This window comes from Branchiostoma floridae, chromosome 4, assembly GCF_000003815.2.
Source record: "Branchiostoma floridae strain S238N-H82 chromosome 4, Bfl_VNyyK, whole genome shotgun sequence".
Taxonomy (NCBI): Eukaryota; Metazoa; Chordata; class Leptocardii; order Amphioxiformes; family Branchiostomatidae; genus Branchiostoma; species Branchiostoma floridae.
In genome coordinates this window covers 9893671-9911590 of record NC_049982.1, presented here as the reverse complement: position 1 = coordinate 9911590, position 17920 = coordinate 9893671, and the positions used below count along the sequence as shown (strand labels likewise).

The following is a 17920-nucleotide window of genomic DNA, read 5'->3' as shown; positions in this document are numbered from 1 at the left end:
CGTGAGTGATCAAATATTTCATATACATTTACCTACAATCAAAGCTTCACTTATACTTAGAAAAAATGATACATCACAAAGACGGATCCAAATGTTCAGAATAATGTCTCAATGTTATCAGGGTTCCTCATCGTCCATAACATGAATTGTAAATCTTATCTCGTCTCACAGCAGCGGTACCTCACCCGGGGAAACACGGCTTCTATGAAGGAGGTGGCTACTTGTCAGAACTCACTGACGTCACTGAGATGAACTTGACCTTATCTGAACTTGAGGCGTCGGGCTGGATCGATCACAAGACCCGAGCTGTGTTTATTGAGTTCATCGTGTACAACCCCAACTGCAACCTGTTCTCCGTCGTCGTGCTGTTGGCGGAGTTCACGGCGTGGGGAAAAGTGGATACAAGTGTGAAGGTATAGTGTGAATCTTTAGTTGACATTTTGTTGTTACTTGCATTTCATTTCAGTAAAATATTCTGAAAATCTACATGCCCAGAAACATCCTGTCCACAGCTTATGATGATGTAAACCCCCGTAACTTTCTAAGGATCAACTCAAAGTCAACCTTTTCATTATTCTCTAGGCAACAACGGTCAGGCTATTGTACACAACGACTTGGAGTTACATTGTCCTTGGGTTTCAAATCATCTTCGTCCTCATCACTTTCTACTACTTCTTTAAAGAAAGTAAGTTGTCTATCTTGTTACTGTGAGTCGACGAATTTTCTTTAATTAAGATGATTTTCCGTTATTGTCTTAATTCGATCGTTTTGTCTTTTCAGACAAAGATTAAACATACTTCATTGATATTACTACTTTGCCACCCAAGTGATATTCAATGCCTATTTTGTTTCTTCTATCAACTCAATCTTGAATCATATCAAAAATTTGTGTTTGCAGTGAGAAAAGTGCTTCTGCTAGGATCAGGCTACTTCAAGATGTTTTGGAACGTTGTGGACCTGTGCGTTTGCATGCTGTCTCTTGCTGAGATCGGGGTTACACTGTACACGTCATACTTACTCGTCGACTTCAACAGACCGCACCACAAAACAACCCAACCCTACAGCAAGTACCACCAGGCCACCAGCTGGTACACAATTAAAACATATGTTCTCGGCTGTCTGGTCTGTCTTGCGACCTTGAAACTTCTAAAACTGTGTCTCTTTAACAAGTTTGTGGAACGTGGGGCGAAGGTCACCAAGATGGCGGCACGGCCCCTGTGCGGATTCATGCTCATATTTGCCATCGTTTTCTCCTCGTTTGCTATGCTGGCGTTCCTTTTGCTCGGTGATTCCCTAGAAGGATATAGTTCATATATCTCCACGATGCAGACCATGTTACAAATGATGCTTGGCTCATTTGACTACTACAGAGTAGAAGGAGCGCACTGGATTCTGGGACCAACGATGCTGTTTGCTTTCCTGTTCTTCTTTAACTTCATCATCATCCTGATGTTCCTCGCCATCTTGGATGAGGCCTATCACTCTGTCAAAGGTGAAGAAAGGTTGAACGGAAAATCTATGAATCGAAAGATCGCGGATCTTGCTTCCAAACGTTTAGAAAATCTCTTGAAAACCAGAAACTCTTCAAACGACAGCAAATGCATCCAAGGTGTGCCAGATACTGAAGAAGAAAAGTGTGATTTTTCCACTCTCAACAACATTGCTCCACTGTCCAGAAATGGTGGCGAACAGCAAGCAGAGGAGGGGATTTATGGAAAACGCCACATTGAATCTTCTCACAAACGCAGGAGCTTCTTTGATCTCGTGTGTGGCCGGAGGAGTGAGAAGCGGTCGTCAAATTATGAAATTCGTCTCCTTCATTACAGGCCAACATCAGACGTTGAGGCGAGAGACTGTGCTACTTGCTCAGATCGCTACTTGGAGTACGCTCCTGAGCAAACCTCCACGGAGACGAGATTGTAAACTGAGTTGAATCTGAACGACTAATCATATATATTCAATACACATGCCTCATCTTGTACTCAAACTGTGTAGGACCTTTAGTGTTAGTTTTAGCCTACTTGCATCTTGATAGGGGCAAACATGTCGCCTTGTTTGGGAGACAAAACATAGTCGCTCAGCAGTTCAGACACGGTCTTATACGGATAGCAATGACCTAGTCACCATGATCATCGTTTTACTGTAAACTTGTAGCAACAAAGTCAGGGCAATATTGGGACAGTTCTAGAGGTGTCGCACAAAAGTCAGCTGTGCTGAAAGGACTGTCGTAGAGCCTTGCAAACGGTAGGTTCTGTATTTGACTTTGACTTTATTCAAACATTGTGACATAAACAATATATACAATATGGACACATAGGCAGCAGGCTGATATCGTGACCACATACATACATGTACAATACAATACGTAAATTGAACAAATATCAATAGAATACAATATATCAAAATATCAATAGAATACATGTAAAATAGATTGCAGCTGGAGCATAGTATGCATAATGAGTTTTTAAAAATTGAGACTAGGCAGTGGCACAGCTGAAAGTGAGTCGTAGGTTCTGTCACACATTTAATAGTCTTTGTTGTGATGTACTGCAAGTGCATCATGAAATACTCTCTCATATATGGCGTGTTGTGCGTGGCTCTAATCAATCCGCACGCAGGTCCTTCTCAAACAACTGCCGGTGTCTCCTGTGACTTCACGTGCGTCATTTAGGGTAAGATGTCACTCTTTGCATTCAATCAGAAATCCGATGGTGTAAATCATACATATGTATTATTAATATGTTAAGAGAAGCTTTCCGTAGATCCTTTTCAAAAGACCGTAAGAAATTAATTAGTAGTTACATGACCCATTCTGATCTGCCGAATGCATCAATACTTATATATACCACCTTGTTGTGTACGACTTGAACCACGTTCAGGAACTGTAGTTTTCCTTGATGATTGGGTAGATACGGATAAAAAGATTTACAAGGATTCTTTGTGGATTTTTCAAGGACTTGTTATGTATAAGATAATCACACTTAAAGGTTTGATAGAGCGCCAGGTGCTCACAGCCTGATTGAAGTATTAGAAGCCAAGAGTCTGTCACACGCTACGGAGAGGAAGCCGTAATTCAAGAGCAATCCATTAACGTTACTTCGTGACAGATGTCTTCGGGGAAAAGTATATATATAAGTGTTGAGCAGAACATCAGATGGGCACAAACAGTCTTCACTATGGCGGGGAAAGGCACCAATAAGGTCTGGAGTACCTCACGAGTAAAAGACGCTTTAAACATTAAAAACGCAGAACCCAGCGACGTCGAGGCGATTTCCGATAAATCCAAAAGATTAAAGATCTTGCGGATCCTCGGGCTTGTAGCAGTCCTAATCTTGGGGATGGAGATCCAGAACAGCGTCTATCTCCATGAAGCGCAGACGGAAAAGGAACTTGGTGAGAAGGTGTCTGATGAGATCGCCCTGAGTACCCAAAAGGGGCTGATCGCTGTGAAGGTGGCGGTGGAGAGGGGCACTACTGCATTGTACCTGAGCTCCGGCGGCGACTCAACGGTGCACGAGCGACTCATCAAGGTAAGCATGTTGCACTCTTGCTAACGCCATGGCAAATGCAAATTTGCTATTTACATTTTTTTATAAGATGTGGTGTTAGCTTGTCTGAAACACAGTGTCAGAACTAGTGATGGCTGACAATTGTATGAATTGTGGTCAGAGGAATGGTACGATATGTATTTGACGTAAAACTCTAACCTATTTGTGGGTGCACATGAGTACAGATTTATAGTGAACAGACACCGACTGGCAAGGAACACTTCATTGCTGGCTGGTTTTTCATTCAGCGATTTGTGGCTGAATTATTTTCATAGGTAATGTGACGAGCTCAGCATAAGTTATCACGGAAGCCAACACCGATAAACACAAATAAATGTTCGTTGCTGTATGTTTTTAGAATCGCAATCATTAGATTTTGATTGATTCACGCTATTCCACATCTTCACTCATTCTTAACAGATGTACGGGGAGACGGACGAGGCACTGAATGCTCTCAAGAAGTGGCCGAAGGTGTCACGTGACGAACCGTCTCAATTTCACAGTCGAGAAAACCTACAGAACTACATCCGGGACAACAGGAAGGTCCTCCTGGCGAATCAGACGACATTCGGCCAGCAACTAGAGTGAGATCACTTAAATGTATTTTGCAAATAAAAAAAAATCAATATACTGATTACCATAGGAAAACAAGAGAATAGCGAAGATCTTACGCATCCGTGAAATACAAAAAATTGTAGATCATTAATTATGCAAATAGAGTCGAGGTTTTGATCAACTTAACATGTATTCTTTGATCACTTCCTGTCATTCTACGGTGAGCATGACTTACCATATGGAATCACTTCCTGCCAGCTTGTTAAAACAACAGTTTGACCTCCAAGTCCTGCCAGTCTCTTGGTTATGCAATCTTTCCTCTCACATACATGATAACATCACTCTCTTCCATTCAAATAATACTGAGATCTAGACACACTGAAAACAAAACCTCTGTACAAGAAAATAAAGCGATGTATGTTACAATATTCCACAGATTCTACACAAACATCAACGTGTTTTTCCTGTCGCACGTTGGAGACCTGGTACGAGAGGGTGACACGAGCATGCTGTGGACGACAGGCGTGGCCTACCACATGTTGCTGACCAGTAAAGACTATGTCGGGCTGGAGAGGGCGGTGGGGAGCGTCTACTTTGCTAAAGGTATTAAGCGTTACTCATTCATGGTCCTGCAGTTATGATAATCTGGGTTACACAAGCAAATTCTGTGTACTTTCATGTCTGAGAGTTCTATTCTCATATGTGTCTTATCATAACCGACTGTGACTTAAGAAATCTAGATCATTATATACATCAATCGACGATGTGTCTGACACAGAACTTTTCTTAATTAATGATGATGATGATGCAAATGAATGTCGTTTGTGAAATTTCAAGGATGAATTACCTTGTAAAAATCCCTCTCTTTCCTGGTCAAAGGAGGGCTATCCAGTGAAGACGAAAAGCGGTACTATGAGGCCAGATTCAAAGGGCAGTCTTACCTGGATGCGGCACGTTGGTACTATCCAGAAATCGTCTCTAGCTTTGACAGACTTTTCAAAAATACAACGCTCCAACATAACATCATTCGAATGCGCGAGAAGATACTTCAGAACAAGAAAACCGTACCTGATGTTGAGGAAGGTTTAAATTGGTTCGACAACATGACTACCTACATCAGCATCTTCCGTACAGCGGAAAAACACATCGCAGAAAAAATTATCAACATTTCAGACTACGAAGTGCTGAAGAGCAGTACCGAAGTTACCATCGACATCGTAGTGCTGGTGCTGGTGTTAGTTTTCAGTCTCTTGATCACATCCGGAATCTACAGGATGGCGAACGACACGCAGTCCTTCGCTTCCCGCCTCAACGAACAGACAGAGGAGCTCAACGAAGAACGACAGAAGGCGGAACAACTCTTGTGTCAGATCTTCCCGAAATCCATTGCACAGGACATGACGAAAAACAAAGCCGTGCCGCCTAAACACTTTGACACGGTAAGTGTACTTCAGTCTTGTGTTACGTCTAGATATATTTTGATCCCATGTTGGAAATAACCATTATTTTCCTTTCGAATATCTTAATTTTATGTGATCTGAAGAAAGATATGGATGCTTTTCAGGCAACGATCATGTTCTCGGACATCGTCGGATTCTCCCGCATTTCGGCCTCGCTGTCGTCCAGCCAGCTGATTGACCTGTTGAACCGTCTCTACCACACCTTCGACTCCGTCATTGATCAGTATGACGCCACCAAACTGGACGGCTCAGGTCAGATCTATAACCAGAAATAATCTCTATCAAACTTTTTACTGTAACAGCCTGGTTAAAAATTCTGCAACATCGAAATCTTGCGACGGCTTACGACAAATAAATAAATGTGACCGTACCGAAACGTGTCCAGTTACCATGTGGTTCATTCGAAGACCTATTTGGGGTTATGCAACAACGTGGTAGAACTGGCAGTTATATATTAGTCTTTATGAATATATACATATACAAACATTCTGTCAATAGTATCGTCATCTGCAGCTGCTGTTTTAGAAACGTACGCGTGTTATTACCCCAGGAGGTGCGTACGAAGTGGTGTCCGGACTACCGACGGCGAATGACGACCAGCACGTGAGCGAGATCGCGTCTCTGGCGCTGCACTTCCTGTCGGCTGCCGAGGTGTTCGACCCCGTGCACGTCTCCTGTAAGATCAAGCTCCGCATCGGCATCAACACAGGTCTGAACATGCCTTTCTCAACACCCAACGATGTTATGACTCAGATTATTGAAAAGGGCATCTTAATGCTGTCTTCAAAGTTTGAAGGGTGTGTCTCCGATATGAATAAAGTTTACTTCTAATTCCGCACATTGTAGATGTAGACCTTGATATTTCTTGCAGATACTGTCATACCACCTCTTCTTATAAGCTACAAGGTTTTGTCGATATATCTCTAAACAACCTTCTTGCTCTAAACTTTGGGATGTTTTTCCAGGGCCGTGTGTGGCCGGAGTTGTGGGGTACAAGCGACCTCGGTACCAGGTGTTCGGAGACACTGTCACCACCGCCAAGGGGCTGGAGACCACCAGCGAAGGTATGGCAAGAACGCTATATCAACTAGTAATTTTTTGTTCACGGGGGCCTTTTCTTGTCATGAAAAGTTTAAACTTTACTCTAGTGTTGGGAGACACTAGCATTGGCTTCACTTAAGATAGGACTGTATTCAAGACTAGGCTGAACAACACCATACGTGAGACATCAATTGCCAAAGCCAATTTGCATTCAGCTAGATATTAGTAGTAATTGACTTTTAATGAACTTTGATTTGCAGCAAACCGGTCTTAATATGTTCTCTAGGAGTTGGCCCTTAAAATTTGCAGTAACAATAGAACGTATACTTGTATTCACTAGTTTCAAATATTTAACTTACAAATTCTTTGTTGTTTGATATTGGTCTTACATGTACCTCACAGGAAATAAGATACAGATTTCCAGCGCGACCAATGAAGAACTGGTGCTGACCGGTGTGTTTAGAACTGTGCCGCGGGCGGACACCCCGAAAAGCGTGAAGGTGCGGCGCGTTCTATCATCGTCTGTAACATCATATTCAGTGTCCCTTTTTTCCTTTTCCTGGACCATTGTACTGACTTGCACAACTGGAGAAAGAACCAGCCAGTATGTACAGTGCCTTCATAATTATCACCAATACTGATCATGAAGAACCAAACGGCTAAGATGATGAGAAAGATAGTAGGATTATGATGGAAGGTATATGTGGTTCAAATAGAGAAAATCAATTTGCACAAAGAGGATTTCAAGGTATGGAATCCACCGATGACCAAATTTTCTAAATACCCTTTCTAGCAAACGTGGATCATTGTCCTAAGTGTTGCCTATTTCAATTGCTGCTCTATGACAATCAATAATAACATGGCTTGTCTTCTCGTGTTTTGCAGGGGTCAAAGACTTTTTGGCTGCTGTCAAAGGCAACGACGAAGATGGCGAACTCTCATAGCTCTTTTGCGGTCTCCGTAAACGGATAGTAAACTACTGTATCGTCATGAGTATAATGATGCGACATACATGTCAGAGGATACATACTGCATAAACATGTTGAGAGCATATGAGGACTAGATGTAATGCAAGGAGTACTTGTTTATCTGGGTCTAACTCAGTTGTCCTGTGTAAGCCCTTAAAAGAGTCTATCATCCAGGCTAAGATGTTATTGGCGGTTGCGTGGTTCTTGCTGTTATGTCTGAGGGAAACGACTACCGCCTCTTTGGCGTTAGATTGATGTAAAGTATACTGTAGTGGCTTATACTGGAATGTTTGAGCTCACGTTTCTCTCCTTTGCGTCATGTCGGTATTGAAAGTGTATTACCGCCGTACCTATCAAACAATGTTAGAAAATATACGACTTTCAGGATTACAAAATTGTTGACAAGTTCTCGGCGTTATGATGATAGCAACTTTGCACGGTTTTGTTTTTTCTGCTGTTTACAACTACTACACTGTACTAATAGAAACTCTAATATGAAGCATGTATCCGTAATTGGCCTGGCATCTTTCATCATTACAATGATTAATATCTTCTCCAGCTTTCAAGAAGTTGAGGCTCGAGGGGATTAGGTAAACTAGCCTAAGTGCCATCCTCGTTAGTTTTCTGTTGCTTCCATACCGGTTCGCTCCGCTTGCAGAAAACACAATTCTTGTACATGGGAAGGAGCGTAACCTATTCTCCAAGCAGAGGTTGTGTCGCGAAGATTACCCAACGACCGACACTGCCAACTACCGAAGCCAAAGCTTTCCTTTGATTTCGGAAATATGTGTTGATAAAACAACGGACTTGTCCTTGAAGGAAAAGGTCTAGGGTCCCGACAAAGCTCCACTTTGCTTTGGCATGTTTGAGACAACACAGCCTACTGTCCAACGGTATCCCTAAAAATATGTTTTGGCAAAACAAAACTCTTGTTAACCTCTTGAGGACAGCCCTTGAGTCCCTACAAACCTTGGCTCTACTTTTTGAGTCAGATTACCTGAGGTGAACTCCACATTTTTCCAAGAAAAATATCCACTTTAGGCTTTTTCATCCATTCTGATCAAAATAAGTGTCGCCTTCCGTAGGTGTTAGTCAATAAAGTGTTGTGACTACACAGTCAGTGCGAAGTGTTTGTGTGGTGTTATAAGATACCGTCGGACCCATTGAATCGATCTTGGAACATTCCACTTAAGTTGGAGAACCTTTTTCCGATCATTGTAGGTGTTTGACAAGTCCATACAACATTGGGTAAAATGAAGAAAAGAAAGGAGAATCAGTTATCATGAAAATATGATGCATGTGTAACATATTATCAGCTTGGTATACGAAAATCTCTGCAATAGGGAGATGTCGAGAATAGTACCAACAATTAGAGACGAGAAGGGAGAGTTAGGATAGAAGCCGCCATAAAGTCCTATTTGATTAAGGAGTTTGGAGGACCTCCTTTGGCAATGGCATGGTCTGTATCCAACGCTGGGGTCGTAATACCCCCTTTCCACTAGGACGGCGCTCTCGCCGCGCTCTCTCTGCGATCCTCAAATTTGAATGATCGCTCAACGAATTCTATAGAAAAAATGTTAACACTTTGTGTGTTTGTTGTTTTCTTAGTCACACTTTCACGTTTTGTATGATATACCAAGTATGAAAGCAAAAGTTACACATATCCTATTTAGGTCGCAGTGAGAGCGCAGCGAGATCGCCGTCTAGTGGAAAGGGGTCGTTAGCACTTTCACCAAATTGGACACGACTTCGGCAACTGATTAAACAGGAGAAGTTTGCAACATACCCTCCGGGTCACTCCCCTTACAAAAACATCAAAGGCGCCGCCCTAATACGGATCTGGGTGGTGTTAAAACAGCCGTGCGGGAGTCGCGTCTCTTTTGTACCAGTTCTGCTCGTACACGTTCCACAGTACGGACGCTGGTTAACGGTCAGGCACGCACAGCAGGGGAGGCAGAATCATCAGGTAAGCGAACGGCTTTCTTTTACCTTTCTGCTTTTCTCTAGTATTGTGGTAGGTTGTCTTTGCTGTATGGTGACGTTCGATTATATATCTGTGCAATTTGAAAACTTACCGAAAAAGAAATTGGCTAGTTAGTTGTCAAGAAAGAAAATAAAAGTAGTCTGCGTTGAGAAAGGAACAAATATCCTCTAAATCAATATCAACCTCTTTTGTTATTGATACAGCGTTACTTGTATGTCGAGAGTCCCCGAATTTACTGACAGAACTAGGCTAATGCTTGCACCTATCCACTCACATCTATATATATAAAAGGTAACGTGTTATGGTAAAGTATAGTGATGCGTCTAGCTATAATTGGCAGGCATTGTAAAACTTAAGAGCCGTTTCGATTCTAAACCTTAACCCGTCCTTTAAAATGTGATTCAACACACTGAACTTGTCCTTGCTATATACAAATAATCGCATAAGCAGATATAGTGTCTAGTGAAGACATCATGCAACATCCACAATAGGACGGCAATGTTAATAAAATGATCCAAGTCCATTTCCTTGGAGATTGTAAGTTTCGTGACCACACATTACACCCATATGTTTCTATCGTGCAAATACATGATCACCGTTATTTACAGGCGACCGGAAACGACTTAATTCATCCGTACTTGTGCATTAGCCGCTAAGGTATGACGCAATTGGAAGCCCCTGATCCAGCACAGGGAATTCTTATCCTCTTACTGATCACGCAAATGACTTTGTTTTCGTAAAATACCGATTCAACTACACGTTTGGTGTATCAATGTAAGAACTACAATCGAAGAAAAATAAAGTGAACGTTTACTTTCCTAACATCAAGAAATGTTAAATTTTTAACTTGCTTGCCACCATTTTGTTTGTCGTTTCTGTGCCAGACGTCATGTGCAATGAAATACAATCCACGAAATTTTCGAATAAATTGTTTTCTTCATGCATAAGTCTCTGATAACAGGCGAACAGCTGATTACACTTCATGATATCCTAAGCTGGTTTGGGCATGAGACTTTAAAGTTTCTTTTTTAACTTTTTTAACCTTAAAATTGTGAAGTTATGCATGCCTGAAAACCATCACGAAGAGAGCTATCAAACACGGACATTCCAACCCACGTATTCAAAACAACTGTTGAGCAATGATAAGACTTTTTTGTTCAAACACAGCTTGAAATTCAGTATTTTCGTCGTCATGAATTGATGGTCGTCCATTTTTGAAGATTATTTAAGCATGGATTCTTTGGCTAAAGCTCAAAGGCCAATTTTTTTTTGAATGAGACATGTTTGGCAGACACTTTACTAGTCTCCTGTGACATGATTGACAGCTCACCTCAACAACCAGACACCCTGACTTGTCCAAATTGCTGAGTCACAACTTGCGATAACATCTCTATTTCCGAACGTCTTGTGGGCCAAGAGTTGATGCATATTATACGGGTTTTAATACAGTTGACAACAAGGAAGAAGACCCAAAAGCCCGCTTTGAAATCATTATTCACTTCAAAAACTCAGGAGACGCTGCGTTGAGTTCATGATTGTCACTTTCTTTCATCAGTTGCCAATTTTGGAGAAATTCTACACAATAACATGACCTGACCTTGAAAAACAGCACGGCCAGCCTTAACCCGATACCCTCCTCTACGAGACACTTACAATCACAAACTTAAGGGGACACCAGCAGAGAACAAAGAAAACTGTCAGTCAACTCCCAGGTATGCAAATAGGCGCCACCTGCTCCTCAAGTGGGCAGATAAACATCTCTAAACGTCAGCATCTTTGCAAAACAAAAAGGCTCCTCTCTCAGCAAATAAAAGACGCCGCACAATCTAAAATGGAACTCTACACGTTTCACTAATTGACGGGGCGTGCGAAAGGCCAACGTGTGTGGGATAGAATCTTCGATGGGGTAAAGGTCCTAAATATACAATGTTTTACAACAACAGTTGGGTAATAGATAGTCAGAGAGTCGAATGGTCTTGTCACTTTGTTTGTGGGACTGATATAGAATTCACATGTAATCGCGGGGGAGGGGATAAATATACAGGAAAGGCATGAAAATAGAAATGTAGATAAACAGTGAAGATAGGTTTTGCTCGGATTGGGTCACCCATATCATATTTCATACTCGAAAGAAGCTGTTTGTTTGTAGAAAGTCAGAGCTGAGCCAAGGAGCGTCTTCCCTGTCAGCAAGCGACTTATCAAATAAAATACGTACCACTCTTAGTTCTGCCCAAGGACGTTATCCAAGAATGAATACTCTAAGCATGGATATTGCCAGGAACCTCCTTGTTAAAAAGTTCTAATATCCGTTGCATGGTTGTCGTTTCAACCAATGATACACACGTTTCATATGTCTGAGACCACATAGTGCATAGGGAAGTTGTAACGTTACGTATCATGATTTTACATACTCCTTCTCCACATCACAAGACCATGGCGGCAGCAGTGAGGACGTTGGTAGTGCTGGCATGGCTTGTCGTCACCGCTCACGGGCACGTCCGGCTAACCTTCCCGCCCGCGCGCTGGTTCGACTTCGACTTTCTCGACAACGTGCACGGGAGCCAGGGTCCATGCGGCATGGCCTCTTCAGGTGAGCGGGTGAAAAATATTTTCACCTTTGTAATGTATCACAGAAAATAAGTCCATTAGTGGGTGAGGGGATGACTTTACAGGACATTTTGACGGTGGTTGTGTTATCCTCTTGATTTGCCAATGCTATTGTATTGTTCAAGTGGACACCTGTTTCCTGAAGTAATCTCAGGTCTTCTATCATGGACTGCAGAATCAACATTGAGCCAACGATGTACCAATCTTATAAATCATATTTGATCGTATATCAGATGCTGTAATTTCTGGTAATCCACATGCATCACTGCTAGTATGTGTAATAGGGAAATTTACGACATTTACTTTAACTATTAACTTTACAGATCCGCCGGAGATCACATACTTGCCACTGAACACGGATGTAGTTGTGGAGTGGCACGAAGCCTACGTTCACACCGTGAGTCACACAAATTGTTTCTTCCCAACCGTGCACTAACCATCCATATACAGAACCGCTGATGTAAAACTGTTTTGTCGTCTTCTAAAGTACTTACAATGTTGTTGTAACATAGCAATGTTTTAGAAGACCGCAGTGTGCTACTCATAGCTATAGCCCGTTGTGATAGACACCGGCTAGTTGGGCAGAACTGTCTGTATGTCGTTTACAGCCAAACATTACAAACAAGTGAATAGATAGATATACAACTTTTGTGATGGCTTTTTTTCAGGGCGTGATTGTTTGTTGTGTGTAAGTAATCCGCTAAATTGCGCTTTCCAAAAGGGCGGGTTCAAAATCGAACTTCTGACGAGCGAGGATGACCAGAGCCCCACCCTGCTCACTCCTGACGACGGGAATGGTTACACGGGGGCCGACGACGCTACGTGAGTCTCACACAAATATATCTGCAATTGTATTATATAGGGTTTACATTTTCAGGTGAATCACGTGATAAGGCACTTACAAAAGACGTCCTGCAAATATACTCCAGTAAAACGCACTCGGTCCGGTAGACAATTTCTAGCAATACATACAGCAAGATAGTTGAAAACATGTTATATATGAACAAGAGATTGTCATGTGTCACTCATCTAGAATTTGAATAAGCTATGACGGAAGTTTGATACGTGTCCGCTGAAATACTAAAATATCTTTTTTGGGGTCAGTGCTTTTTAGGAACATGTAATATTCAACATCGGAAAATGGTCATGTTTTCATAACAGCTACTGTTACAGAGGGCCATGACTTGCTAATACTGAACTGCACAAATAGATTTTGCCAAATACTAGTATTGATCATTTGACATAGATCTGATTTTTTTTTCAATCACGATCAGGAGGCAGAATTATACCGTGCAGATCAGCACAGAGTGCGTGAACTGCACTCTCCGTCTGACCCGCCAGGCGGCGGAGTGGACAACTGCCGGTGGTGACGACTACGTCTTCTACAGCTGCTCTGACGTCACCGTAGATGACGGTAAGCGACTGGGAACTTTAAGCTTTCCATTTAAGACGACTTTAGTTTGTTTTATTTCTCGTCTAACAATTGCTGTCAATTTGCTTCCTTTGGTTATCGGCATGGTGGGTGAAGATAATCTCGTTTGGAGTGATGAAGAAAAACTGGCTTTAAACTGCTAACGCTAGCTGACCTTTATCAGCGTGGTAAACTATATTGATTGCTACAGAAACAGGGTATTAAGGGATACGATGCCGACGACGGTGGTTTTTCAAGCTGCAACATTTTGAAAAATCACGTTTAATATTGCAGCTTCAAACCACCATCCATGGACTTTATTTTCCCAAATGCCCTTTTTTAGACAACAGACATAGGTTACCCCGCGAATAAAGGTAAACTAGCGTTAAATGCCCTTCCCCAGCTGCTACCATATTTGACGGAGACAAGTGCAACGCTGCCAGGTGTTCAGGACACGGCACCTGTAGCGACGACGGCTCCACCTGCACCTGCGATCACCTGTACACGGGAGACAGGTGTCAGTTCAGAGGTAGGACACTAACTTCTATTTGCCGACAGTCTCTTGAGGAAACTAGCTTCTTGATTTAAGGGTAAGGAATTAACAGGGATTTGCCGCTTGACGCTATAAGAAAGATATTCTACCCACGCACTCGGTGACATACAGAACAGCAACGATGATTTACCGACACAAGGTCTTTTCCTAAGGGCAAATATACACACATGTACATGCTGTAGCTATCGTGGAATATGTCATATATTGCCAGCTGTCGAGGTGCCTTATTACTTTTGTCCAACATACTAGCCTAATAACCTAGTATAGACGCTGCGCCACCTCGGTGTACCTCAGTGTGTTAATTAGGTCACGAGTTCTTTGAGTGTTTCATTTTGCTCCACCGAGCGGCCATGTTGTAATAAAGGTCCAAGTTGTAACAGTATCTGAGGGGCCCCTTCGTAATCCTTGTGTGCTTAACTGACGCTGTCCACATAATCATAACATTACTTCACGGACCAAGTCAATAACTAGATTTGCTATTTGTCAGACGGTTGTGAGACGGACGCTGACTGCGGTGACCATGCCGTGTGTGTGAAAGTGTCGATGACGAACTACCCCATGAACCGATGTTTCTGTGAGGCCGGCTGGTTCGGAGAGACGTGTTCTTCAAGTAAGTCTCAGTACTTTCGTTAAAACGGAGATATTGTTTTCTATTCGTTTGTTTGTTTGTTTATTTGTTTGTTTGTTTTTTGCCTTGGTGTGTGTTTAAGGTTTCCCGCTGGTTTGAGTCTAAGCAAGGTGGCAGGATGTAAGTACGAAAATTGTGTAACTGGAAATAATCAAGATTGGGGGCTTCTTTGGTCCGGTTGAAAGTTGGTGCAGCAGATTTTTCCGGGTCCAATGTCTCACAGGAAGGCTGGGAAATGGATTAGAATTAGTGACAAATTCACAATAATGAATAAAAAATCACACAAACTCTAAACATTTCCCAAAGATATGAGATCGTAGGTTTCTTATCAATGGACTGTCTTCGGCACGATAGCAGTTCCGAGCAGCAGTTCCGAGCAAATTCTACCCTAAGTCATTATTCGTTTCCGTATCATCGATTCCATAACAGGCTCTGACATCACAACCACTGACATGGACACCAGCGACTACTTCCACAGGGAGCTGACGGACGGGTTTGACCTTTATTGGAAGATTATGCAGGTACTACTTACCGTATCTGTTATGGGGTTTAAAATCACCTTTATTCTGTACAAGATGAATCATATTCATACATATTACTGCAGATTAAAAACCTAGGACAGGCCTTTATTTCATGATTCTGTATCTTTATAGCCGGTATAACAGCCCTTTCGACACTATTCACACTAGGACAATAGGATGCCTTCAAATGTTGAAGTCTTACCCATTCATATATTTCACATTCTTACAACAAATTCACCCCAATCGACTTGTTCTGTATTGAGAGTTCTTAGAATGTATGTGACAAACGCCTTGGCAGTTTCGCCTACAATAACCACCCCTGGTCCGCACGCCGTTTTCAGAGCTCCGGTGAGATAGAAGTGATGCTGCAGACGGAGGGAATGGGCTGGGTAGCGGTAGGGTGGAGACCCTCAGGTACGTCCTATAATCGTTCTATTATTTATGCTCTCAAACGTAGTGCAATGTAGAATGACAATGGTGGTTTCCACAACAAAACGTGTAAAATTATGTACATTGTCGGATTTCCATCTCCTTGCGCTTTAAGGAGTAGTGGGGGTCCTTCCATCGGTACCAGACATCGTCGTAGATGCCGTCATGAGTATCCAAGTACAAGTTCAGGCTGGAGCTGTGGCAACTGCGGTACCACCAGGCTCCTTTGAGCAACTCAGCGCGACTGGAATCTGACCTCTCGTCGTTGTCTCTGTCCTTGGTACTGAACGGTTTCCCGTCATACTAATAAGTGTATTACTCTTTACCACTATTAGAACAAACGGATTACCTGACGCCCATAATACATTTTATCATGATGTCACTTCACTCCCCTCCTGCTCGCTGTTGTCCTATAGGTCTAACCTCCACATGTCGGGATTTCCCGGTGAACTACGCTGGATATGAGGGTGTCAAACCGGCGAGGGAGGAGGAAGAGGAGCCTTTCGTGACTGTAACTATTGATTCCCTTATGGGATATCGACTCTTGATAGCCCCGTAATGCTTCCGTCAGAAGTAGAAAAGGGGGCACGTATAATGGCTGCTGTTATGTAATTTCAAACGTGCCCCCTGCGTGGCAATCTGGCTATATTTGGGCACGTTCGAGCCCCGGATTTCTTTTAATTTGGAGTTAAAATCAACACGGAACCTGGTTAAATGACATAATCGTCAGAATCTGGTTGGGGCTACACCCCCAACGCACACTGGCGCAGTTGTGACCGTAGTATTACTTTTTAACTAGATCAGTCAATAGTGTCAATAGCAGACACATGAGATTATTATATCATTTCACTTCGCCATTTGACTTGTACAGTCTTCATCCTTTCTTTTTGTCAATATGTTATTCTCTCAGCTAGTAGCACTTCAAACACATCATTCATTCAACCAACATTGTTATTTCCTCACGACAGAGCCAGCGGTCTGCACGCAGTATTCGGCGGTACACTCGGCAGGCTACGTCCGAGCCGGAACCCGAGGCTGAGTCCATCGTTCCGGACCAGTGCGTAACGCCTGAGCCGGAAAGTGAACCGGAAAGCGAACCGGAGGGTACAGCGGAACCGGAAGGCACGGCGGAACCGGAAGGAACGGCGGAACCGGAAGGCACAGCGGAACCGGAAGGCACGGCGGAACCGGAAAGTGAACCGGAAGGCACTGCTGAAGCAGAACCGGAGGGAGAGCCGGAAAGCGGTACCGGTATACCGTTCTTGTAAACTTGTAAAGTACTTGTTAAGCTCTGCAGATTTTTCTGCTTCCGTATGTTGTGTTTTATCTACACCTTCAGAAATCAAGTAAAGGGCCAGATAATAGTAAGGAAAGGAACTGTTCAGATTTTATGCACAAGATATTCGATCCTGAAATAAATCCATGCTTTCTTTTTTGAAAATTGATTTATATTGTGAATGCGATTGTATTGTTTAACTGTGCGCAATGTCTACATGATGCATGTCAGACACTTTTAAAACATGTCAAGCAATTCACACCACCAACACATTTTCCCTACATGATCTACAGGCGGCGGTTCCCTCCACGCCATGGACTGTACGGACATGGTGATCGTGGTGACCCGCGGGGACCTGTACCGGGTGGATGACTGCTACACGCGGGACCGCTCCACGCCCCGCCGGGACAGGTGGTACGGCAGCGGCGGAGGGGACAGCCTCACCGCCGCCATCGCCAGGGAGGAGAACGGTGTCATCACGGCCAGGTTCAGGAAGAAGCTCCACGGTGGGTCACGAAACCTTTAAAATCCCTTAATAAATTCATGATCATCATCATATCGTTCCGTGCCAGTACTGCAGCCAATGCCCTCTCGTTCGCGTCTAGCATGTCTCGGCTGGAGATGTTGGGACCCAATACGCAGTCCTGTGTTATATGTCCCATAGTTAGGGTAGGGTGACCGCAACGATACTCAGCTGAGTAAAGTCATGATGGCTAACGTTAATGTACGTGACGTGTATGTGCCGTGCTTCCCTGAGTTTGAGTTAGTTTGAAGCAGCCATCAAAATGAACAGAGCATAAGCCGACGAGATAGACCCAACTTAAACATTTTGATACCTTCTTTTTGTAGATGGGGGTATTGAAAAACGTTAAAGAAAAATCTATCCTGCTGCGTGAGTAACTTTTATCTTGCGTGTCTCAGTGCATCAACGTAACCTAG

General features: G+C 43.0%; 3 protein-coding genes across 3 annotated transcripts in view; all 3 read left to right on the top strand.

Annotated features, from left to right (window-relative positions):
* The first annotated feature begins 170 nt into the window (after positions 1-170).
* LOC118414905 (polycystic kidney disease 2-like 1 protein) lies at positions 171-2370 on the top strand. Its single transcript, XM_035819201.1, has 3 exons — positions 171-413; positions 583-685; positions 899-2370. The coding sequence occupies exons 1-3, from the start codon at positions 249-251 to the stop codon at positions 1921-1923; spliced, it is 1293 nt and encodes a 430-aa protein (XP_035675094.1). The 5' UTR covers positions 171-248; the 3' UTR covers positions 1924-2370.
* Positions 2371-2400: 30 nt separating this feature from the next.
* Positions 2401-8231, top strand: LOC118414904. The gene is made up of 9 exons (XM_035819200.1): positions 2401-3530; positions 3969-4132; positions 4540-4706; positions 4983-5542; positions 5668-5815; positions 6114-6272; positions 6529-6627; positions 7007-7104; positions 7490-8231. The coding sequence occupies exons 1-9, from the start codon at positions 3108-3110 to the stop codon at positions 7574-7576; spliced, it is 1905 nt and encodes a 634-aa protein (XP_035675093.1). The 5' UTR covers positions 2401-3107; the 3' UTR covers positions 7577-8231.
* Positions 8232-9204: 973 nt separating this feature from the next.
* LOC118413554 overlaps positions 9205-17920 on the top strand; it is an 11146-nt gene continuing 2430 nt past the window's right edge. The window contains exons 1-12 of the mRNA XM_035817080.1: positions 9205-9538; positions 11987-12146; positions 12487-12560; positions 12885-12985; positions 13438-13577; positions 13978-14103; positions 14615-14737; positions 15185-15276; positions 15618-15690; positions 16122-16216; positions 16674-16956; positions 17275-17487. Coding sequence (XP_035672973.1) covers positions 11990-12146; positions 12487-12560; positions 12885-12985; positions 13438-13577; positions 13978-14103; positions 14615-14737; positions 15185-15276; positions 15618-15690; positions 16122-16216; positions 16674-16956; positions 17275-17487 — 1477 coding nt within the window. The 5' untranslated portion in view covers positions 9205-9538; positions 11987-11989. The remainder of the gene's footprint in view (positions 9539-11986; positions 12147-12486; positions 12561-12884; positions 12986-13437; positions 13578-13977; positions 14104-14614; positions 14738-15184; positions 15277-15617; positions 15691-16121; positions 16217-16673; positions 16957-17274; positions 17488-17920) is intronic.